Here is a 26,032-nt window from a genome sequence, read left to right as displayed (position 1 = left end):
AATTTTTGAAGCAATAATTAATACAAATTTAGTGTAAACAATACAAAACAACCACACTTGTATTAAAAAGATTACAGGGATAATGATTACATGGATAACGATTACATGGTTACAACGCATACTAAATTAATGATGCGTTGAATTAATACAGCTGTGTCATATATTGAAATGGTTTGTATAAGGTACATGTGGTAAGAAAGAGCACTCAAGAATGGTAAAAAGTGAAATCCAGCTCACTGATGACATCACAACCATCCATTTTCTTGTATCTTTTGAAGTGAAGGAAAGGATTCAATCTGGTAAGAAATATTTTGAATATTTGACAAGTAGAATATACTTACTGTTCAAGCATGTTTAAAAGGCAGCTGATGTGCTTTTTATTTCATTATGATTATTTCAAACTGAAACACTTAATACACCATGCCTCACCAGCCTGGAACCCACCATCACACCATCCATCTCTCATTCACAATCAAAAATTGTTAAATCTCTTTTGTTGTACAGTTAAATGTCCATTGTCATGAATGGGGTCAACAGGTATTGTGACAGTGGATATGCAGCATCACCACTGATGTGCCTACCATCTGGTAGAAGAGATTGTGGGTGTTCCTGAAGGACTCTTGCCACCTCTGTCATGCGAAAAACTCAAGCATCATGCCAGCTTCCAGGATGCCCCACATTCACATGAACAAAACATGCAGTATTGTCACAAAAGCAGTGAGACTGACAGTAGAAGTGCTTTCTGTTGAAATAGGAATCTGGGTTTTCAACATTCGGTGGCCTTGCAATGGGTGTGTGGCATCCATCACCTGCACACAGTGTTTTAGGTGCCAGAAAACCCTGTTCAAATTCATTGACAGCATGGCCAGGAAATCTTGTATGCAAGGTGTTTAAATATAGGGAACACACCTCATGAGTATGTGGGAATATTAGAGATTTGCTGGTGTTAAACCTGTCTCTGTAGGACTCTTGATTCGCTAATGTCCAAAGACAGGCAAGCATTGCATTTTGAAATGGTCATTTTGTACCTTGAGGATTCATGTATAGGGATGTAGATCTCTTATTAGGTCCTGTAATAAAATGAAACAATGTGTATATCAACAGGCTGCTTGTTGTTGCTATTGTGCTTATTCCATTGTGAAAGTTAGCAGCATTGGAATGATGTATTTACTGTAAGTGTAGTATTATTATTTCTTAGCAGACACCCTTATCCAGGGCGACTTACAATTGTTACAAGATATCACATTTTTATATACAATTACCCATTTATACAGTTGGGTTTTTACTGGAGCATATTCTGAAATTTTTGCAAACCTCAGACTAAAAATATTAAATATCAGTAGCCATTTGCATTGACAAAACATGATGTCAGACCATATGTGCTTTCATGACATCTGAAATAAACACTTCAAAACAAAAGTCCCACACTTGTTACATTTTAAATAAAAAGACAAATCCAAAATCCTATTACTGTTACTCTTGTTTATTATTGCCCACAATAGCACTTGTCAGTGATATAATATATTCAGCGAGAGACAATACATATTTATAGATTACATTTACTATATTTACACAGCTGCTCTATACACATACAATAATTGCAGCAATGTGGTGTGCGTACCAAAACTTGACCTGTGTAATATCAGAAAGTGATACGTTGTTGAAAGTGGTATGCTGGCAGATTTTGGTACAGGTGCAATCAATTCCGATCTGATGTTTCCCTATTGTTAAAAAGAGGTACATTTACCATTCATTATACTTTTTTTGCAAACTTAAACTGGAAACAGACCATCAATTTCTCAAAAAAAAAAAAAATCAATTAAAAAAGATGTAAAAGACCGAATACAGCTTAAGTACCAGATATGAATGGGTACCTCCCTGCTTTCTTAACGGAAATTGTTTAGGCATTGTTCAGGCATGAGCGAACACGACTTTTTACCGCGTAACTGAAAATAACATGACACCGGTCACTAGGGCAGAATATCACAGATACACACACCTGGTGTAGGATTATTTTTAATAATTCCAATCCCTTCTGTAGTTTTTTGTGATATTATTTCTATTAACAGAAGTGGATTTTGTTAACATTACATGGTGCACACCCCGGTTAAATGTCAGTATCATACATAACCATTATATTCTATAACGACATGTTAATTAGTGTGTGACCCAAAACAGGTGACAAGGATTATTTACCACGAGCCGTACGGGGAGCCGCTGTGCGTAAGGATGGAGTTATTACAAGCCGACACAAAACACTTACTGGTACGTCTTAAAACAATGTGTTTTTTTTTTTTGTTGAATGTAATAATGTTTGTAAGACACACATGCTGTCTTCTCTTAGGGATTCGTTTTGGAGAATCGTTTAACTAGCTAACTAGTTACAAAACGACACATAAGGTTGTGTTGGCGCAGTGTCAGTCGGCTTGATTATTGAATTGCTAAAGCATACATATTGCCATTGCTTATTTTGTACTACCAGCAGAGTTTGAGACGTTTACGGATATGAAACAATATATATGATAAATCCTATTTTAGAAATATCAATGTTGTTATACTGCATTACAAGTGGCTATACAGGTATCACTATACATACTGTTTAGTTTTTCTTCATATGGGTTCCCCGCAAGAGCACTTGTCGTGTGAGTTTGGGGTAGTTAGTTTCCTTTTTTCATACTTAACAGTTTGCCCATAGCTTTTCAAATTCATACCATTAACAACCAATTCCACTGGGTGGCGTAAAAGTACAGATTACGAATGTGTGTTTGAGGATGTTGAAAATGAACTGTCAGGTCCAGTCGTTCTGCATGGTGGATAACATTTGAGTACGTGACTCGGGGCTATTTCTGCCTATTTATTTAGGTCCTAAAAAAGAACCAACAGATTCTGATAAGTTGCATATACTTTGAATAACAATGTCATACTCCAGTCATTGGAGGGGTTCGTGTGTGGGACTTCAATTCAAATGATGACTATACAGAAATACCATTTGACACATTATTTAGGGTTAGGGGCTGTCTGCAGAATCAATCATTGTGGAAACAAGCCTATGTTTATTTCATGCATAACCTTAATCGACAGTTTTTATCTATTTTTTTTGTTTTTTATCTTTGAGGGCCCGTGTTTTATTTTTTATTTTTTCCTTCCTTCTCACTAGGTGTGTTATTTGGTTGGTTGACTGGCTGGCCTCCCTCCCTTCCCCTTTAAGCGCACTGTGTAGTGAACATGTTTCAAACCTTTTTTTTCTGTCGGTAGACTGCGGCGTGCGCGTGCGCAGTGTGGGGCAGTGACGTCAGTGCTGTATGCTGCTGGCGATGGCGGAGAGACTGCTGAAAGGAGACGGGAGGTTACAAAGTATTTAGGGAATAAACTAAAACAAGGAGAACATACAATTGTGTTTATCAAACGAAGAAGAGTTAACTAAAACAACCGGATGCGGATTGAAGGAACTGGACACACGGATTCCTTTACTAATGGAATTGAAATAAAACAGGTGGATGGATCGAGGATGGCACAGTCGGGGGGCGACCACAAGAATCTGAGCTGGTTGAGTCCATGTAAATAATGATGACTGTAGCGCAGATCTTGATGAAACCTGAAGGACGTTTGCAGTGCCAAGGTGGAAAGTCGGTCCAACAATGAACGTGAATACTGTGCTATTTTGATTTTTCCACCGGCACGAGTGATGCTCTCGTCTGGGATGTAAATTACAGTGTTACCTTCTGGGGGTGGTGGGGAAACACACACATTTATTTAATACAATAAACCATTACATGGCGTAACTCATGGTTTACTGTTGCATGGATCATTTTGCGACGCTGCACTGGAGATCAGCAGTAAACTCTGCAATGTCGACTATTTATTTATTTAGGGTGATGGATTCGGGAAGTACGAACCCATCCAACTTTTAATGTGTGATCGGTTTTGGCGTACAGCAAGCGGTGCTAGGCAACGGGCATGATGGATATACACAATATTATTAAATATTTATACCGCACCAAAATTCAACCCATATTATTTTCACAACATATTTATAATGCAGTTAACCAAGCAGCGGTAGAATGACGGAATTCTCTGTGTTAAAGTCTTACCATACAGTGGAGCAAACAAAAATAGCAAGGTTGACCACACTAGAACTTGCACTGTATTGAGTAAATACCAATCAAGTAACAATGACATTAACAACCTGACATTATCAAAAATGCCATCATGGACTTTATTTTTATTTTTTGTTTTAACTAAAGGACTGTTGAAAACATTTCAGAAAAAGGAGAAAACGAGCCATGCAGTTTGAGAAGGGTGAACAAACTACAGGAAATGTTATAATTAAGGGACAGTCTAAACATGAGGGACATATGTAACACATTGAGGCCAGTATGGTAAATTGAAGCTTCTGGTAGCATGATGTGCTTCCTTTGCAGACGATCAGCAAATTGAAGTTTTAACTTGAAAAGGAAAAACAAAAAACAAAAAAAAACAGCGGACGTCCAACCTGTGTGCTCAATCGGGGAGAGCGCACAAGGGAGTTTGTGTGTGTTTTAAAGGAAGGAGGAGCTATCGGCATTACAACCGTGTTTATATTAACATGTGGCAGGCATGCAAACAGACTGGAGATGGGAATGCAGTGATTTGCGTTCGGGAAGCCCATGACACAGGTGCCAGTGACTCATAACAATACAGCGAAGGCAGGGTGGGTTACTTTGTAAAACCTGTATTAACACAACAAAGGAAAATCACAGAATGGGCCACTGAAAAATAAGCCGAGCTTTGTGTTTGTCAAAAGAGATGCGTTTAGAATGTTTAGTTTGTTTTTGTACATACTGGGATCTCATTTTCAATTTATTGGTTAATTATCATCCTTGGATTTTACAAATCAGAAATTGCTATAATTAAAATGGAGCAGGTCCTGTTATCAAGCCCAGGTGGGCATCCAGACTGGGAATTGGAGCAGAACATGGGGGATATTCTCAAGGAGAGTCCAGAGTCTGGGCTGGACTTTATCCAAGGAGAGAAAGAGCTGGTATCCCTCAAGTTTGGGGAAATGCTCCAGGACAATGCCTTAAATTTAGAAGACTTTTTTCGGCACTCCAGGTACCCTAGCGTGGACCAGATCTTGTCCTGGGATAAAGGGCCAGACTGCCCTGTACTGCAATGGGAGAGACATTCCAAACAGGACCCGGATATTAACCACGCTGGCCAGGTGGCGCTCATCAGTTTCCATGACAATAGCTCTGTGTTTAGTAGTGACACTCCTTCGCTGCAAAGTGAAATCTCTTCCCTGAATTGTGAGAAAGGCTTGCCCCTGAATACAGTCCTGCAATCCCAAGCAGATATCTCCCTGCACAGTGGGATCAATCTGCTAGATATCAACACAGAGCTGTCGTTTATATCCCAAGATGAGGGCTTTACGTTTTCATCACACGAGGAAACCTTGTTATCTGAAACGACAGACAAATGTTCATTTCAAGAGCCGGTGATGGATCTACTTGGAATGAGTAACAAAATCCGGGGCTCCCCCAGCTCTCCCTCACACCCTTTGACTTCAGTCTTGGAGCCCTTCCAGGATAGCCCAGTCCACACACGGGCAATGGAGCCCACATCACATGAGCAAAACCAAACCAGCTTCCTCAGTCTGCTAGATCCTGCTCTGCACCACACTGGACAAGTGGATTCAAGTCCTGTTGAACAGGAAACTCCCAAGCCTGTTGACTTGGGACAGGATGGCTTCCTACCACCCCACCAAGAAGACTGGGCACAGGGGGGCTCCAACAGGAAGGCTGGACTCCAGCCCCAGGCTCTAGAAACTGCTGTATCATCAGAAACCCAAAGTGCTGAATTGTCTTCAGGTCAGGAGTTATTATATTGTGATCAAATGCATGACCAACAAGATTGTGGTGAGAATGTATTGCAGGGTTTAGCGCATTGCGAACCAGGTTTGGACCAAAATTTGTTATCCCAAGAAAAAGTGCACGGAAATGTAGATTTCAATCAGAATTTATCTCTCGACCAGTTGCATGACGAGCAAGGTTTGTGTCCAGATGCAGTGCATGGAGAAACAGTTTTGGACCAGAGGTTATCCCAGAATATACTGTTCGAAAGTACTGTTTTGGACCAAAATTCTGTCCTGGATGTAATGCGTGAAAAGGAAGTTTTGGACCCAGATTTGTCCCAGGATGTAGTCCATTGTGACCAACCCATTTTGGACCAGTACCTTCTAGATGTTTCAGAGCAGGAATCGTCCCCAAGTTTGTTGCAGACTAATGTGCGGTCTCTGGAGTGTGTGTCTGCCCTGCCGGGTCAGTTGCTGGCCGAGGGGGCACTGACTGCAGGGGGCAGCCTGGCTGTGGGGGAGGAGGCAGTGGAGCTCTCTCCACTGAGAGCTGTGTTTGACGTGTTGGACCAGGACCAGGATGGCTTTGTTCGCATGGAGGAATTTGTACAGTTTGCCACCGTCTATGGGGCAGAACAGGTATGCTTTTGGATATTATTATTATTATTATTCCACTTGGATAGCTGTCCTAATTCTGGGAGTAGCATAATTAATTTCTAGAACCCCAGGACTGTGGTGTTAATAGTTTAGTTTTAAATGTATGGCAAGTTAAACATTTGGTATAACTGCAGATCAAATCCATATCAAAGCATACACACCTGGAGGTCTGCAGTGTTGAAAGAGTTAGACACTGTGGCCGGCCTGTTATTTTCTGCTGTACAGTCATTACCTTTTGTTTCAGGGCTCAGGGTCTTTTAAGGAACACATTGGGGAGGATGGAAATCCAAGTATTTTATGTTTTCTAAAGGTGTGGTGTGGTGAGTTTCCTGTGAAACACATTTCTGGCAGTATTGAAAGTGGTTGGGAATCTCCTGGAATTGCAGCCAAACTGTTGGATGTTGACAGTCCAGTTTGCTTATATGGCAAACTAATTTGTTGTTTTAGACATGGAGTTATATTTTCACAGTGGGGGAACAAAACTACCATCATGGTAAATCTTGGAAAAATAAACCCAGTTAGTGTAGTGTGTTTGTAAAATGAGCAGTATTGCATTTCAAATTAGTCTCATGATCTGTCTGTCTGCAAGTCATTTATTATTAGTTAGCTATTGGTTGCTGTCCAAGCTACAAGGCTCACATTGTCTGCAGCTGATGATTTCAATGGCTAAACAAGCGTAGTTCTGGAATCCAGGACTGGGAGCTGCTCGTTTCTAACCCTGCTCATTGTACAGGCACCAGTGTCTCGGCCGTACTGTACAGTTCATTGGGATTCAAGCAGTAATAGTGTGGGGCTCTGCACAATGACATGATTAAGAGCTGTGTCAGGTGTTTGTTCAAGAGTACCCTGTCATACTCTGTACACATGTTCAGTCTCTTTTGAGTTGGTTAAGGGCAGTCAAGGTTGGACTGGCTCAAGTTAGGCTTTATCCTGAGTACCTGTATGGGCTTCTAGTGACTTGCATGGCAGAAAGTTCAGTTAAACATTGTTGTAACTTTGAAGTTATTTGTTCAGAAGAATATAATGAAGGGCGTGTGCCACAGACTCGCATGCATTGTTTAGATTTATTGGATGTGCACAATCTGTTAAAACATGAAGATTGACAAATATGTTTAATGATAGAAATGAAATGCTTATGAGATTTCTTTACCGTATTATTTTAAATAAGACTAAATCTCATGCTATCAGGATGTGAAACCAGGATCACCCTGCTGCAGCATTGTTCCAGTTAGCCATCATGGGACAAGGTGTTAGATGACGAAAAATAGCTGTAAAATGTTGTACACTATTTATAATTTGTAAAAATAATGTGATATCTTGTAACAATTGTAAGTCGCACAGGATAAGGGTGTCTGCTAAGAAAAAAAAATAATATATATATATAGAAATGAAATGCTTATGAGATTTCTTTACCGTATTATTTTAAATAAGACTGTAAATCGCATGCCATCAGGATGTGAAACGGCCGAGACACTGGTGCCTGTACAATGAGCAGGGTTAGAAACGAGCAGCTCCCAGTCCTGGATTCCAGATTTGAAAACAATAACAAGTAGTTGTCATGCCGTCAAAAACCTATAAATACCTCCAATGTTTTGATTCAAACACAGGCTCCCTTGAGAAAGATATGTACAACATATTTAAACGTTGGGCAGCTGGCTCTTTGAGCTAAAATATATATATATATATTATTATTTTAGTTCAAAGAGCCAGCTGCCCAACGTTTCAATATGTTGTACATATCTTTCTCAAGGGAGCCTGTGTTTGAATCCAAACATTGGAGGTATTTATAGGTTTTTGGCGGCATGATATATATAGAAAAACATATTTTGCAGAATTTGATGGTGCTTACTTTGTGCGAATTTTGGTAATACAAAATGCAGAGAAACTTGACGGGTTACACAAGTCCTTTTAATAATCTGGGGTTCAGCAGTTACAAAACCAAATTACTATTATTTTCTATGTTTCTTACCTTCTTTTTTAAGCTGTTTTTGTTTGGCTGAGTATTTTGTTTGTGTGACTGACGGGCTGCTGTAGAAAATGCTGCTAAGAATGCTTCAGAGAGAAGTTGCTTCAAAGTCATCCCCATATACAAAGATTTGAAATGACAAAACAGTGGACGTACTACAGCAGCTTTGAATTGTATCATTAAATATGTTAACTGCACTTGATTCATTATTGTGACTGTGTGCTGGGCTCTACTTTGGATTTTAAGCATGCGTAATTGTAAACCTAATCTATCTACCTAGTGTTAAATACTCCCTCTGCAATAATGCCTGTAATTTCGCCTCTGCCTGAATTTAAAATCCATTACCAAATCTGTATGCGTAGCAAGTCTACATGGTGCCCCTGCCATGTATGGAGCAGGGTATATAGTATCCAAAGCACTGGGGCGGTACCTATAGCGGTTCTGTACAAGACCGTGTAAGAGAAGTGCTATGGTAGAATATGTGTGAAACATAAAATGTACGCCAACACTAAATTTCAATTTTGAAAACTGAGCACTGTCTGCCCCTTTCCCCTCCAGCTTGTGTTATCCAGAGGCAAACCTTTAATTACTTCATTCACCATCTCGACAGCAAAGCGTTGCATAGCATTAGCTGTATTGAAATAAATGTCTTAACCCTCTGCTGTTGGGGACTTTTTTTGTTAAATGTCCAGAAAAAACAGTTGAATGCAAACTGTGCAAGCGTCTGTTGGCACAGCCAATCTCCGGGGTCACTTGACAAGCGTAAGTTCATATTATTATTATTATTATTAATGTTTTTAGTAGTAGTAAAATAAATGTGAAATAAAGCTTTGTTTTCAAATATGAACAAGTATTGTGACATCACCAGTAAATTATGCAAATTAGTACCATAGAAGGTTTGAACCTTCCTTCAGTAATGTGTTCCAAACCTTTTGAAGGTCAAAATGTACCCTTTGTTGCAGCCCTAGCTTTAACTCCCTTGGTCGTTGACTTGGCAGAATCCAGTAATATGTTTTTAAAACAAACAAACAAACAAAGAAAAAAACTTAGTCCTCGATTTTAATGATTCAATAAGTAGCTCTTTTTTATTAACATGAGATGTAATAGAAGTATAGTATGCATAAAGCCCAACAATTTCAAAACTGCAATTAAAGCCCTTATAATATACATATAATGAATCGATAAACTCTTTATTGGACCTCTATAAAATGTAAATAAATGTTTACATTAACATACGGTACATACCTCCCGGTCCTGGCATTTGTTCTGCTACACGAAGCCTTATAAATAATGTAGTACAGAGCAGACATTAAATCATTGGATGTCATTGACTAAAAGTCAAGTTAAATCTACAAAGCATTTGGTGGAGCAAGCTGTGCTGGTTCATTGTGATTTACCAGTGCTACTGCTGCTTGTGCAAGGCATACTGTCAGTCTTGCAGTCAACACAGCCTGAGGCTTGCAGCTGGGCCTCTCTCTGCAGGTAGGTGGATACATGCTGGTCAGGTGCAGGTGGTTTAACACTGTCCCTGTGCTGGTCATGTAGCTCAGTCTTTTATTTATTACAAAGTGTTTTGTCTACTTTGGTAAAATGTCTCCAAACAACATGCCTCCTTTTTTTGTTTTGTTTTTTTTGCTTCTTCAATTTAGACTGGAATTTTTATTTTACCCACCCCAAAAATACTCTTTGGTTGACCGACTGGTATGACAGTTGTCATTGCAGAAACACATTTATGGGGTAAAATTAACAAATGTCATTCACCCTTGGTAGCAAATTGTGTTACCACGGCACATTTATTCATGTGCAACCTCGCAAATTGCAGCATACTGAAATAGCAGCATACTAAAATAGCAAAGTTTGGCCTCTTTGCACAGTTTGGATGCGAACTGGCGCCGTCCAAGCAGTGTGACTCATCCTGCGTTCCCAGCGGCAGCGTTTTAACTGGGCGAGCCACTCGGGGACACTTACTGCCAATTCTTGATGGGTTTTTGGACCTGGTGAAGGCTCTGACTGCAGCATTTTTTTTTTTTTGATGTTTTGCAGTAGAATTAAAATAATGACTTTTTTTTTTTTCACAACCTAGTAGAACATGACTAACAGTTTTGTAATGGAACCTGCATTTAACTCATGGTTTGTGCAACACAGCTAGGGCAGGTCATCATCCCATGGAAGCGGAACAAAGAGTTGCTTTGTGGAGTTGTCAGTGCCTCCACTTTCTTGATTATACCTTAAGTAAATGAATACACAATTTTGAATTTAAAGAATCTAATATAAAGATGGCAGTTTCCCCAATAGGAATTGCGACGAATGTGTTAATCCTGTATTTCACAACACAGATGTGAAGCACCACTTGGCCTCCCTATTAAGGTACACTGTACACTGCTCCAGACTATTCAGGGCTATTAAGAGAAATGGATGTGTGGTGATCACACACTGTGAACTTCTGGAGGGGGGCCCCCTTTCCCATTGCTGGATGGCTTGTGTACTGCCATCTCCTGTCCCCTCACCTGACCCTAGAGTGCTGTTAGGCATTGTATGTCCATCTGTTTGTCACACACTACTCTGACCATAACTGCCTTGATTTCACAAGCAGTCACCAATCTTTTATTCCACATTCCCAGCTTCTATACCCCTGTATGTGCTGCTGCTGTTTCAGATTGCCACAAACTGCGCTGCTGTTAATTTGGCTCCACTAAACTAGCAGATCTCCGTGGTTTTTTTTAAACATTTTTTATTTCAGCATTTCTGGAACACCATTACAGCTTGCTTCACTGACTGTTCTTCAGTAATACAGTAGAAATCTCTGTTACACAGTAGCCTATTTTGGTGCAGAAGGAAATGTATTTTCTTTCTGATTTGGCCCCCACACATATTCAATGATTTGATTGTGTAGATGCTTTATATGACGCCCCTCAATAAAACGACTTATTCAATTTTGTCCTTTCATTAGAATTGTTGTTTTTAATATGCCGGTCATATTGACTGGTCATGGTGGTTCTAGGTATGCTTTTAAACGCTGTCGTTCTAGTATTAAAATACAACAACTTAAGACACTAAGTGATAGTGAAACAGTAACTTGTGCTAGTACTCGCTTGTTTGTTGCCTCATTCTGTTGCATTTGATGACTGCAGTGAACTCAGCATTTTTATATTTGAGATATTTTGCAAGTATTGTGTAAGGAATTGGTGACGGCATCTCTAATTGTGTACAGTTGTAACATGCAAAACAGCATGCGGCTGCTCACATGCTTAGTGTTGAAGTGAAGTCCTGGTCTGAGAGCAAGCAACACAGCCACCTCTTATGTTTTTTACTGTACGTGTAACCATTCATAGTTTCAGTAAAAAAAAAAAAAAAGTTTCAGTGAGTTGTTTCTGTTATTGATGATATTAAGTACACCACGGTAAACACAGTATCATATGTTTTTAGATATTTCTAAGCCATTCTTTTTTCATTACCACAATCTGAAAGCTAGGTTTAGGGAATGGCGGTTCTACTGCAATCAAGTAAGCTGCAGTACGTTTTAATTTAATTCTCTGTACACTTCCTAATTTTACAGTCCCAAGTATTTCTGTGCCTCCTTTCACCTTTCTTAATGGCCAGTTTGAGAAATACTTTCTGTGCAACAGCTGACCCTGTTTTAGTACAAAACCCACACTACATTTACTGTTTTTCATTATGGTAACGTCTTCATTTACGGTCTCTGATGTCAAGAGATATTATCATGTAACTAGGTAAGTCGCTGAGCAATTAAATCATCCTCAGATTCCTGAAGGTCAACAGTGTAACCGAATATATCTGGGTTAGATGCGGCTGTAAAGAAGATGCAGCAAACGATAAAAATCTGTTCGTGTTGCCTCAACTTGATTTAGGCACTCTACGATTTCGGTTTAGAGTTTACAAAGATAACTTTTCAGGTTGATGTGGTAACCTTTATTTTTTAAAAATTAATGACTGACCTTTTGCTGCATTTCACCCTTCGTTAATTATTTTTTATAATTACGTTTTCTTGTCTCCCAGTATCCTTAAAACTCTTGATGCTGGCTAAGTGCAGCTGGAGAACAGCATCTTGAGCAGATGCACCCATCCGTGTACATGTGATAATAACTATAATTAAAGCTAATGAGAATGTGTGCGCTTGAAACGCATAAAAACAGGTCAAAAACAAGATACAAGGGGTTTGCCTGCTTCTGGTGAGTGGCCTGTGTGAAGCCCATGGCTAGACCTGTGTCCCTGCAACCTTAAAGTAAATCTGTATAACTTTGTTTTATACCTGCCTGCTTAATCACAGGCAGGTGTAATTCATTCCTGCTCTAATTCCAATCCACTGCATTTTGGGGGATGTAGTCCTGTATCCTATTTTTAATCTAAGGACTACATTCCCACCCCCCATTCTGTCTTGTATAAAATAAAAATACAAATTTGTGCTGGGATGAATATTCAAATTTTGACATGCATTCGGATACAAAAATCAGATGTTCGTATTCAGTAGAAATGACAAAAATATCTTGCACTTATTTACTGCCACACCAGAATTTGTGTGACAGTTTAAAGAAAAAAAATGGCAAGTGAAAAAGAGCTCTGTGTGATTAATATATAATAATACAAATAAAAAAACACAGAATCAGCACAGCAGCTCTTGAGTCTCTATTTAAAAGTTTTAGACAGCAAAACGTAAACCAACCAAATTATGCGTGAGCATGCATAGTGATGTCTATGGAAAGCCATCTGGGTCAAAAATGCGTTGCGCTGCTTTAGAGCGAGTCAGAATCTCATGGTACAGAAAGGCAAGCACATCATTCTGAAATGCCTCGCTTAAACAGTACCCAACTTCCTGTCAATGTTGTGTAGTGATTTTTATATAGCTTGTATATATTACACCGTGTAACAATTTTTTTTTTTTTTTGTTCCTGGGTAGTAAGTGTTATTTCCTAATTGCTTATGCCTCAAAAGTATAGAAAGTATGGCTGTTATTCCCCACGAACTTTGCTTTTGTGACCAGGACAGTGATATTTTGAAATTTACCTATTTTCCAGAGCATTCCAGATAAATTCAGTGCTGAGTAAACTTGGAGTAACTTCTAGAACTTTCCAGTAATATAAATAGTAGTATAAATACAGGGGCCTTAAGCCCACCAGTTCAGTTTAGTTCCAGCTGCCTAAGTGGATACATATCTGCATTTTTCTGAGATGGCATCAAGAGGCTGCAAGCATCCGGCAGACGCATTTTGCTATGTCTGTGGCCAATTTATCAAGACAAGAGCGAAAAAGTACTCCGTGGAAGCATCTGCTAAGATGTGTGAGGCCTACAAGGCATATTTCGGCATGCCTGTCGGGGATCAAGACAAACCCTGGGCACCTCATTTCACCTGCGAGCACTGCAAAAAAACTCTGGAAGGTAAGATGGACAATTGTTGCTCGGAATTTTAGGTTATAAAATTTGTTAATTTTTAAAATTGTAAAAGTTTTTAATTTTAAAATGTTTTACAATTTTCAATGTTATTGAAAAAATATATCCTGTATGAAAAATGTTGCGAGAATCTCTTACACATTAGTCATGGGTGAAATAAATGTATTTTTGTAGGATGGTACAGAGGGGAAAAGAGAGCCATGAAGTTCGCTATCCCAAGAATTTGGCGGGAACCCACTGACCACTCAAGCAACTGCTACTTCTGCATGGTGGACCCTTCCAAACGTCGGACTGGCAAGAATGCACCTGCTATCACGTATCCGGACCTTCCTTCATCCATCGCCCCGGTGCCACACTGCCATGAGCTCCCCGTACCCACTCCTCCGGAGAGAGAGCAGCCATCTTTAGAAGAGAGCAGCAAGTCAGAGAGCGAGGAAGACGTTGTAGATCCAGATGACAATTTCAGAGGTGGAGCTGAGGAGAGAAACCCATACTACCCCAACCAAAAAGACCTCAACGACTTGATTAGAGATCTTGGTCTCACCAAGTCCAATGCCAAGCTTTTGACGTCTAGGCTCAAGCAGTGGAACTTGTTGCATGAAAGTGTGCAAGTCACAGATCAGAGGAAGCGTCACCAACCTTTTTCCAGCTTCTTCACCCGTCAAGATGGGCTGTGCTTCTGCCACAATGTGACCAGTCTGTTCGAGGCAATCGGAATCGCCTGTAACCAGAATGAGTGGTGCCTCTTCATTGACAGCTCATCCAGGAGCCTCAAAGCCATGCTGCTCCATAATGCTAACAAGTACCCGTCTCTTCCCCTGGCTCACTCGGTGCACCTCAAAGAGGATTACAACAGCATCAAGACCTTGCTGGACGCCTTGAAGTATGATGAGTACGGCTGGGAGGTCATAGGAGACTTCAAAATGGTGGCATTCCTGATGGGTCTCCAAGGTGGTTTTACCAAGTTTCCCTGCTATCTTTGCCTTTGGGACAGCCACTGGTGGACCCCCGGAAGGTGCTGATGCCACCACTACACATCAAATTGTGCCTTATCAAACAATTTGTCAGAGCTCTAGATAAGTACCTTCTAGACTTCTTCCCTAAGCTGTCTGAGGCAAAGGTCAAAGCCGGTGTCTTCGTCGGACCACAGATAAAGAAGATCCTGGAGTGCAATGAATTCCCCAAGAAGCTCACTAGTAAGGAGAAAGCGGCTTGGAACAGCTTTGTCGCAGTGGTTCGGGGCTTCCTGGGCAATCGCAAGGCCGAAAACTATGTGGAGCTGGTTGAGACTGGTGAAGAACTGCGGCACAATGGGCTGTAGGATGTCCCTCAAAGTCCATATCCTTGATGCTCATCTTGATAAATTCAAGGAGAACATGGGAGCGTACTCGGAGGAGCAAGGCGAGCGCTTCCACCAGGTCTTACTGGACTTTGAATGCCGCTACCAAGGACAGTATAACGAGAACATGATGGGAGACTACATTTGGGGGCTGATTCGTGAAAGTGATTTACAGTATAATCGTAAATCTCGAAAAACTACTCGCTTCTAAATCTTTTGTAGTCATTTTTGTATTACTTTAGTATAAATACATGTTAATTTGGATTCATATGTTGTTTTTTTCTGACTATGTGAACGAAAAGACACAAATTCGCCCGTTTTCTCATTGGAAATAGGTAAATATCAAAATATTACTGTCCTGGTCACAAAAGCAAAGTTTGTGGGGAATAATAGCCATTTTCTATACTTTTGAGGCATAAGCAATTAGGAAATAACACTTACTACCCAGGAACAAAAATTGTGTTACATAGTGTTATCAATGCTCGAGGTTAACGTATGTTTGATAGCATGTTGCTACCCAAAACTCTTAATTTGCTACTAGTTTTTTTTATGCAGTAGCATTTTTATGATACCTTAAGCTGCAGTATATGACTGACCCTGATAGAACAAGTACAGGATTGCCGCCTTTTTTTTTTAAATGGCTACATTTATTAGTATCTTTCATAAAGCGGGAAACCTTTGCAGATAGAGCTTCCTGATTAGATGACTGAGGTTTGTACCGCCCCATGTAGATACGCGAGAGGCTCACAATACAAATCAGATTGGACAGTGGATTACAAATACCTACAGTACAGAACAAAGTGGATGCAATTTAAAAGTATGGAGTTTATTTTGCTGACCAAAAATAAAATTTAAATAACTGTTAAAAACATGACGATTTTATAAGATAATAGGCAATGACCGAACAGGATATTAAGAATTTATTCAGTGTCAATAAAATGCTAATTTAATCTGTCATGGAGATTATTTTGTTAGAATGTTAGATCTGGTTACATCCATGCTAAAAATTAACACATAATGGATAGATAATTATTACTTTTATCAATTCTGACCATGAAAAAAACCCATGAGCGAATAGCTAGCTATAATGTTGCCATGATCCAAGTCTTCCTTGTTTTATCAGTACGACTAATAAATTACAATCTTGAGGTGCATTCATTTATCTCTTTTTATCACTACCTTGCGTACTTCTCCTGTTTAACTAGTGAAACGCTTTAACACAATGTTATATACACACATGGCTAATGTCACTGTTTAATAAAACAAACCCAGCATAGTATTTTTTTTTAAACCTTGGTTGATATCCCTTATTCTGTTATTTAGTTAATTTCTTCAAAATTGTACAGCTTTTGAAAAGGCAGGGTGCGAACATACATGTTTATGAACAAACCAGTTAATTATATATATATATATATATAATGTATATTATATGTGTGTGTGTGTGTGTGTGTGTCTATATATATATATATATATATATATATATAATTTGAGCAAAAACTGCGGCATGGAATTCTCGAAGGAGTCTGTTGTGTTTGTAAACGTCGTCGTTCTTTACATAGAGTTGGATTTGTTTGAATTTTAGGAAGTCAGAAAACACAAAGCGAATATATGCCGATTTTAATGTTCGTATATTTGGTAACTCATCTTCTGTAATGTCAAAATATCTCTGTCCAGGTGTGGGTTTGTTTTGCTTTGTTGTGTAAAGAGAGGAAGGATGCTCAGCGTGATGACTTAATTTGAGGGAGTTTGTAAATATATAAATACACACACACACACACACACAACGGTCCAGATAAGCTGCGTACCTGACGTTTTTTACACATTATAAAATCCGGAATATAAACAATTTAAATTTAACGCGTAAAAATATGCATACCAAATTTGCTGCACAGCTTGTCTGCCTCCCCTAAAACTTCCCTAACAACTACATCTCCCAGAACAAAATGTCATCACTTACAAGGAAACTGTACACAAGAAAAAACAACCCAACAAACCTGATCCAATCTCTGGCTAGCCCTGTTGTCTTTACAGCCAATCACAGTAAGAATAAGAAAAATTCGAAACTACCCAGGTTGAAGCGTAAGCACCCAGTCCAGATACAGGAAAGCAAGTTGAGCTTGCAATTGAATATTATTATTTATTATTATTATTATTTATTTTTTTTATTTTTTTTGTAAGCCTGTGCATGTTGCTACTGTGTACATTTTTATTTTTTTTTTGCCAAAGTTCGAAGCAGCAGGTATTTCTGTAGTTTCTTTATGTAGTTACATTATGTCAAATAAAATGTTAATCCTTTTTCTTTGTCTCACCACCCCCAAAAAATGTAGGTGATGCAAAACGTTTGTCCATAGCTGTGCCTTCGGGGCTTCTCCATGTTTCACTGTGTGGAACTGCTCCTCGAGCCGACCGAGCTGTTCCACTGAACAAGAGAACACGCTCCAGGCAGAAAGGTGGAACGGTTTCACCAAATCAGGCTGTCCACTTCTGTTCGGGCTCACGAAATGATTCCTTCAACATCTCCCAGCAGAGCAGTCGCATGACCTTAACTGATCTATTGCCAGAGCACGTGCTTTGCGTTCCGCCTCCAGATAGACAATCTGTCTTTTTTTTTTTTTTTTTTTTTTGCATTGTGGTTAAGAAGCTCGCTTGCGGTTCATGCCAAGCCTCTGTCCTGTTACACTTGCAGATATGGTTTGCAATTATTTACTGTGTCTTTGTACAAAACCCCAAAAAGCATTTTTAGTTTAGTGGATCTTGTGCTTTTGACTTGCAGTTGATTACTTGGCTATCTCCCCCACAACACTTAACACAAGGCAAGGACAGTTGTTTTGCACTCAAGACTTGGCAGTCGCCCCTGGATACCTATTGCTAGGTTTCTCGAGGGCTTGTTGCTATGATACTTGGTGGCTGATTATCTCGGTAGGTGTCGTGTGACTGCCGGCTGATAGAGTGGGGGATAGCATTTTGTTTCTAGTGCAGAGAAGAGTGTGTTTGTGTTGCACTTCTCCCAGTGCTGTGTGTACAGTAATTACAGGCTTAAACACTAACCTGCTTCCCAAACATACCAGTCATCCAGGTCTGCTTCAGGGGTGACAAACATTGTTTGTTTAGGACATGCTTGACTATAGTGCAGCATGTATTTTGTTGGAGTAACAGGCCAGGCCAAGGGGAAGGACCCCAAGAATGGATCAGGCACCAGGAAGAAGGGTGATTCCTAAAGTGCCACTTTAGAAATACCATGTAAAAGATGTTGCATCTCCTTGAGGATAGATGATAATGTCTATTCCAAATATTGATTATCCACCACATTTATCATAATGATCATGTTTTAACCCCTCCTTTTTGTGACTTTATCCACTTTCATTAGTTTGGTTCTCGCACACTTTTTCTGTCTACTTTTTGCCGGTTAGCCTTTTAAAATAAAGCCCATACCACTTATCTGCTGAAGAAGGAAACATCTTGGTAGCAGTGGGTTTGATCTGTTTTAGCTTTAGATGCTTGTTAAATATGACTAAGGTTTGTTTTCTTACAAATAAGACCCACTTTAGGTAATCTTCAATGAAAGGAGTTTAATTCAGGAACAAATCAAATCCAAAGACAGTACAGCATGCAATCACATGCAGAAGCTGTGTGTAAAATCTTGAAACAAATACTGCAGGTCAGCCCACAGGTCTTGGGAATATAGTGGGATTCCAAGCAACTCCCAGCAATGAAATACAGGTTACAGACATTAATATACAAGGCAGGTTTCACCCCCCAGGTAGTGGCAATCCTCTAGTTCTGTAGTTTTACAACCAGTTTCAGTTGGGTTGATTTGTGGTTCACACCCGTGATTAAAATCAGTCATAATCAACGGTCATCCACCTGAGATCACAGTTGTTCTTTTGAATTATGAAAGAACCAGTTTGTTATCTTGATCGTTGGATATGCAGGCACCTTTTGGCTGAGTGCAAAGCTACAAAAAGAGTCTCTTCTCATTGAGGCAATGGACTTCTGAAAGGGTCACATGCATCTGCTGCTTTTGACTTGACTGCATATTTAAACTGTGATCTGCTGGTTTTACCCACATCCTAATTACTTTTTTTCAACCTTGTTTGTTTGTAATTGTCAGTAAAGGCTCTTTTGAAGTTGCTTGTCTGGTTGGGCTGATGGGATTTGCTTATTTTTGGCATGCAGTCATGGCTGTTACAGAACAAGAACAATGTAGGAGATAATCTCTCGCTGGCAGAGATTCTAAACTGGGATGAAATGGAACCTTTGGGATTTGTAACTGAAACCGCAGAATTTATTTTATCCACATCTGTCAATTAGACCCTGGATTCACAGTACAAGGCATTTACAGTACCTTCTGGAGACCCATCCATTTGTTCTTTTTTTCAGTAATCACTTTATTACACAGAAAAGGCTCATGTAATAAAGTTTTAAAAATGCTAATATCAAAATCTTTTATGAACAGTCAGAATTGTGAACCGGTGGAATATTGAGGTTCTCCCTGGAAAAGAGCCTTCTTTCCCGAGTGAACTGCTGCGATTTTCAATCCTAGTGCAGCACCTAAGTAAGCCCCTAATTTTTGTTACTGACTTCTTGACTCAGTCTTTGTCTTTCGTTAGTGAGAGCAGGTACTGTACCTCAATGCACTACAGACACTAGAGCACATATTTCATAAATAAAACTACATTTCAACACTAGTTTGGCCCCCACAAAAACGGTCAACTCCTGAGCCAGTTATCTGTGATAATGGTCTAGGGCAGGGATGGCCAAAGTTGGCTTCCACTCCTGGTCTTTGTTCCAACACTGTTCGAAATTGTTTAATTGAACCAATTAAACCTCCATCCAGACTGAAGTAGTTAATTGTCTTATTTAACCTGTTATTCCTGGAGTGGAATGGCCCTCCAGGACTGATTGGACCCACCTTTGTCTAGGGTCTTCATGTTCTGATCCTGTCCGGCTGTCTCACGCTGTGCAGAGTACACATTTTGTTTTCCTATTGTAATATCAAGAGTATAATGGTTTGAAACTCTCTCCTAGGATACCCACAAAAGCAACCCGCTGCATTCACTCTAAGCCAAAGGGAATTGTGCTGCGGCTGCAATTGGGTGAAATGTACCTTGTGTTGAAATATTTTTTGAAAAAGAAAATCATGCTGAGGAATTTCTTTGTGGGGTTTATGCTTTACATTTCAGGCTGGTGGGACTGCAATTTAGTTCTTTGTTACAGAAATGTGATGCAGTACCAGAGAGAAAAAAATGTGCATACCTCAGAACAAGGGCACTTAGATATTTTACATTTGTGAAACACATCCTTATCCCTTTACAGTGCTTCCCTTTAAAAGCTTAATGTAAATCTGTTCCTTCCTAACATTACTTTCAGTAGCTGAACATCTAAGTTCTATGCATGTGTTTGAGCCACAGGAGTTCTGTGCTATATACAGTATCTGCAGAAAAAAGGTGTGCTTTGTTTTCTTGCTCAGGTTTGTAATGTGGCAAGTCGGTCAATATTGTGTAATACGGAACCAGTTTGGGTGCTGCTGTTATGATCAGGTAAAGAACCGAAATACAGCCGGATATGATTTTAATGCACATTCAGAAACAAGTGTTTCTGAGCATGGCCACTTAATGCACCAATAAGCCACGGTTTAATAGTAGGTCCGTGGTGGCACTGCTGTACGGTGCGCAGTGGGAGTCCTGCCAGTGTGGTTCAGCGACCCCTGCTGGTCAGATGCCTGACAAGACCAGGCGTCTCTGACGGCACACCACCTTGACATTTAGTTCTGGGTTGATGAGTTTTAAATACTGCGTTAATAATGCAAGGATTGGTACTGTACAGTACGATGGGAAAGAAACAGAATCTGCCTATTTGAGCTTGTGCCTAGAATATGTGCTGAACATATGATACTGTATTTGGTATTTAAGAGGAACCTGAGAAAAAAAAATTCTCCCAGGGCCAGGGCGCTTGGTGAGGGCAGTAATGAGTTCATCGTTAATGCGTGTCTGGCTTTCAAGAAATCCCCTGTATCATTAGAAAGCAAAGGTAGCAACAGTTTAATTCATTAGCCAATCATTGCCTTTGAATGCCTGGGTTTATTCCCCGCTTTTGAAGATACCCATACAGTGAACAGTAGAGTAATCCAGCCCACAGTGCTGCACAGCTGGCATTGTCTGTGGGAGAGGCCTGGGACTGAAGGGCAGGCAGAGGGCGTTCAGCTCAGGATTGAGGAGCGCATGCCTAACTTCTGTGCTGGACATTCTTTAAGTGTGCCAGAGGGTTTAACAAACAGCATGGCATCAAACATGTTCCCTTGCTTCTAAATAGTCTTGATCCCCAGAGTTTTCAAAATACCAGCCTGCTTGCTGACTCGCTTGTTTCTCTCGGGTTCCTGCAGGTGAAAGATTTAACCCGTTTCCTGGACCCTGGTGGCCTGGGAGTGATCAGCTTTGAAGATTTCTACCGTGGGATCACAGCGATCAGCAATGAAGGTCAGTGTGCTCACTGTTACCCCCTCCGGAGTTCACATGCCAGGGGCACCCGTCTCCTCTATGGATTAAACTGGTGCTTCAGACAAGGGTGCATAATATGAAACCCAGCCCCAATTATTACAAAGAAATATCTAGGTACCCGATCGGGTAATTCCAAGTTCTGAAGGAATTCAAAAAATATTTTTTTTCGGAAAACTTCTTTTAAACTACAAGGTATATATTTATTTGACCATCCTGGATTGAACTAAATTAAGCCTATTGTAATAGAGATGTTAGGCCCCCAAGCTAAAATACGACCCCATCTGGATCGGGTCGACCCCATTGGCTTGGGGTTCATTTGCATGTTTAGATACCTAAAATTTTCGAGTTCAGGGTGGGGTTGTGTTGCGAATGACTCCCATCGTGATGTAGCAAATTCACTTTACCCAAATCCGATCTGAAGAAGAACCACTTTTTTGTACTTTTGAAATGTAAATAAATTAATCGGATGGTTTGCTAATTTTTTTTAAAAGCAGAGGTCTGCAAAGCTACCTGACTAACATTATATTAGATGTGCAGAAATGTTTTAATACATTTTTTAAAAAATGTAGAAATTAAATAAAGAAAAAAAAGGCAGGCCCACGATAGAGCAACACAGTGACGTGCCCATCTGTTTCTGGCTTGAGTAGCTTTCGTTTCTCAGTCCTTCAATTAGTAATGCGTTTTGAGTCATGAAAACACAAGGACCTTGTATACGTTTCAAAGAGCTTCAGCTCCGATTTTCCTGAATAATTCAGAGACCATACTGCACTAGCATGGACCTGTGAACCTGAGTACACCATCAAATACAGTGGTCTGCACCAGCAGAAAATGTGCCCTGACTGAAGTTGCTTTGTAATGTGCACCCCTCTTCAAGACATGCACTTGTCTCTATCAATAGCACACTATCCACTATGTCATCACTGTAAATGCGTTTGTCAAATCAATGTAGCTTTTGAAAACCTGTATTAACGTAGCAGGGCTTCAATTCCGTACCTAGGAACACCTATAAAATTTTCTTACCAACCTCTCGGAGCACTCTTGGTACACTTGCAGTATGCAACACGCCATTGGGTTGGATGTAGGTCATGGGGATCTGCTTTTTCCTTCTCTCTCTCTCTTTTGTATTTGCAGATGTGGAGGGGGGTGTATGTTACTAATGTACTTTTATATTTACAGTACTTTCATAGGAGTTGGTGTGGTACTGCTTTACTGACATGCTTGTTTTCTCTCCCCCTCCTGCCCCTGCCTAGGCTCAGACAGTCAGCTGTATGAAATGGGGTTCAGTCCTGGGGCAGAGGCAGTCGGCTGCCCTGAGGAGTACGATGATTATGCTGCCTATGAGGTGAGTGAGCAAGGAGATTGATTTTATAGGGATGGGTGCCAGTTCCACAGCTAGGTGGCATTCACACATTGTGGGTTAGCTGTTTGGCACTAGGGTTGGAGCAGTAGTCCAAGGATGAGATTTCCCGAGTGTAGTGGATAAAGTTGAACAAACTTTTATCCCAGAATACAGCCACATCCGGACATTCCCAAATCATATGGAAAAGTGCCCATGGCACGTTGAGGACAAAGCACACACAACGGGGTATCGGCGAGTTTCATTTGGCATCGTCTCCGAGGGGTTAGATATATTCTGTGAACAAAATTGAAATGGATCAGCTGGTGGTTAGGGTTTTTGGAAGATTATCCCAAACAATACCCCAGCAAATGTCTACATTTGCAGAAGTTCTGTCCCTATTCCAAATAGCATCAATCGCGAATGGTTTATAAGAGGCTCGTAATAGTATAAAGTGTGGAGACCAACCCCTTTGTTTTACCCCCGTGTTCAGCATATCACTGTAGGCACGCATTGCAGAGTGAAAATAAAAAAAAGTCAGTACCTGGTAAATTATATTGCAGTTGCAGGTCTTGGAATGTGTGAAGGTCATTGTTTTTAGTAACCTCCACCAAAGTCTGAACACCTCCTATCACTCCACTGAGGGAAAACAAAACTGACAAAATTGCATCAAACGGACAAAATTGATGTGGGAGAGTACATTCATTTTTATTATGGATGTACGGGCTTGGATCGAGTTAGGCAGCTGCATCAATTTAAGACCTGTCTGAAAATCGTACTAAAGTTAGCGAGTGTAAAGATGGGCGAATTTCCACACCAAGATATTTAAAATGCTTAACCACTTGTATGTATGCAGCAAAACTAGATCAGTCATTGCAGCGGCAACAGGGCAGACTTGGATCAATTGATTTTATATCCCTAGAGAGCACTGGAATCATTAAATAGAGCAAGTACGTGAGGGAGTGATTTGGAAGGCAGTAGATTGCGAGCGTCTCAATTGAAAGAGAGAACAATGGGGAGAGAGGGCAGCCCTGACGAGTGCCGCTGGAAATGGCAAACTGTGGAGAGCATTTGGTACCTGTGAGCGCCATCGCCGAGGGATTCACAATCCCAAGTATTCTAGGACAGACCAGAGATCGTTCCATTCCAGAGAGTCAAAAGCTTTTTCAGCGTCTACTGAAAGGACTGCACACGGGTCTTCGATGTCCATAGCCGTATGTATAACATGAAGGAGGTGGCGAACGTTATCTGTCGTAAATCGAGTCTTAAGTCCTGTTTGATCATGATGGATTAATTTTCAAGTCTACGAGAGAGCACCTTGGCGTATAATTTAACGTCCATGTTTATCAATGATAGAGGTAGCACAGAGAGAGGGGTCCTTCTCTTTCTTCAGCAATACAGATATAATAGCATCTCTGCAAAAAGAACCCCTTTCTATAGCCGCGTGCACCATCTGCAGCAGCAAGGGTCCCAATTTGGTTCCAGAAAGTAAGAAAAAACTCAGGGTATGCCATCAAATCCAGGAGGTTTTGCCCTTTTTCATATCCTGCACCGCCTCTATCTCCTCCAGAGAGACTGGAGCTCCCAATGCAGCTGATTTGTCATCCGTGAGGCGTGGCAATTGAAGGCTCTGAAGAAACTGATCACATTTGTCACTATCATATTGAATATCATAACTATATAATTTAGAATAAAAGGAGCAGCACTCGGTAGTTATCAAGAGTGGATCAAACGTTCTTTATTACGAAGCCTTGAAGCTAGGAAGTGACTAGCTATGAATGAGAAACTCGGCATGCTGTCTGCGTAACAGATTGAGATCTTTCCTAGTAACATCCAATTCGAGTGCAATGCTTTCAGAATAAGAGCTCTGTAGAGTATGTCCTAAAAGAGCTCATTTAGCTTCCAGCTCTTTAATTTTGCTCAAAAAGTATTTATTGAGATTACAGGCAAACAATGAAGCAGAGTCTCTAATAAAGGCCTTTATTGCGTCCCATAAGATACGAGGATCATCCACTGAATCACGATTAAAATACACTCATCCAATTTAGATTGGAATGAAATACAAAATGATTAGTTCTGTAATAAAGTAGTATTGAAGCGCCATCGTGTGGCTCGATTCGGAATGTCATCCAGTACTAGCCTTCAGTACATAGCGCTGTGATCGGTAGAATATCAACGTTATTCTTGCCGAAAGAAAAGTGAATTCCTTAACTGATGGACTGAAAACCCGCCAAGCATCAACTAGACTGAAATTTATATGTAAAACTCTGCAGTGTGGAGGATGCCAAAGTCTGAGTACTTCCCACAGCATACTCAGTTTATCAAGAGCCAAGTTCATCACAGCATTCATATAAACACCAATAATTAAACTGAAGTCAGACAGCTCTAATAGTAATTCAGTCTGGATCAAATGTCGCTGGGGCGTAAACTGAAAAAAAGCATTTTACCCAAAATGCAGGTTTTTAAATAAGTTATTCATCCCTCCCCGTCTCTCCCTGTACCCATGATAGAGATCTGAAAACTACAGCGCAGTAAAATCAGCGATCCCTTTGTTTTATTATCTGCAGAAGAGGAAGCGGCCACGTAAAAGTATCTGTTAGCAAATCTAGGAATGTCTTGTTTAGAGGTGAGACTCCTGCACCATGGCAACATCAATTTATATTTATATACAGTATGTGTGTGTGTGTGTGTGTGTGTGTGTGTATATAATATATATATATGTAAACATATATATTTATTTTCCCTTGTGCAAGAGATCAAGACAGCAAACCCATTTGTTGGGAGAGTTAAACCCCCGCACATTCCACGACAACACCTTTTATATTAGTCATGAGTATCAAAAACAAATTCAGAGATCAGAAGTCGATATGCAAGAAAGTAAAAAATAAATGTCAACTAGGAATAGGTCAATCGGGTTATACCAAAAAAACAGAGCAGTGGTTTCATCGAGAAAAAATGAAACAAATATCAGAAAAAATAAGAAATGAAATTAACAAAAAAG

At 40.1% G+C, this 26,032-nt stretch overlaps 1 protein-coding gene across 4 annotated transcripts in view; it reads left to right on the top strand.

The window, feature by feature from the left end:
* The first annotated feature begins 1,865 nt into the window (after positions 1-1,865).
* LOC117418293 (rab11 family-interacting protein 3-like) overlaps positions 1,866-26,032 on the top strand; it is a 47,181-nt gene continuing 23,014 nt past the window's right edge. The window contains exons 1-4 of one of the 4 annotated variants that reach the window (XM_034031193.3): positions 1,866-2,265; positions 3,256-6,469; positions 21,581-21,674; positions 22,946-23,037. In XM_034031193.3, the coding sequence (XP_033887084.2) occupies positions 4,895-6,469; positions 21,581-21,674; positions 22,946-23,037 (1,761 nt within the window). In that variant the 5' untranslated portion in view covers positions 1,866-2,265; positions 3,256-4,894. The remainder of the gene's footprint in view (positions 2,266-3,255; positions 6,470-21,580; positions 21,675-22,945; positions 23,038-26,032) is intronic. The other 3 variants (XM_034031192.3, XM_034031194.3, XM_059035651.1) reach the window with 3 other exon arrangements.

This window comes from Acipenser ruthenus, chromosome 13 (assembly GCF_902713425.1).
Source record: "Acipenser ruthenus chromosome 13, fAciRut3.2 maternal haplotype, whole genome shotgun sequence".
NCBI lineage: Eukaryota > Metazoa > Chordata > Actinopteri > Acipenseriformes > Acipenseridae > Acipenser > Acipenser ruthenus.
The sequence above is the reverse complement of the archived record's forward strand: the minus strand, read 5'-3'. Positions and strand labels throughout refer to the sequence as shown.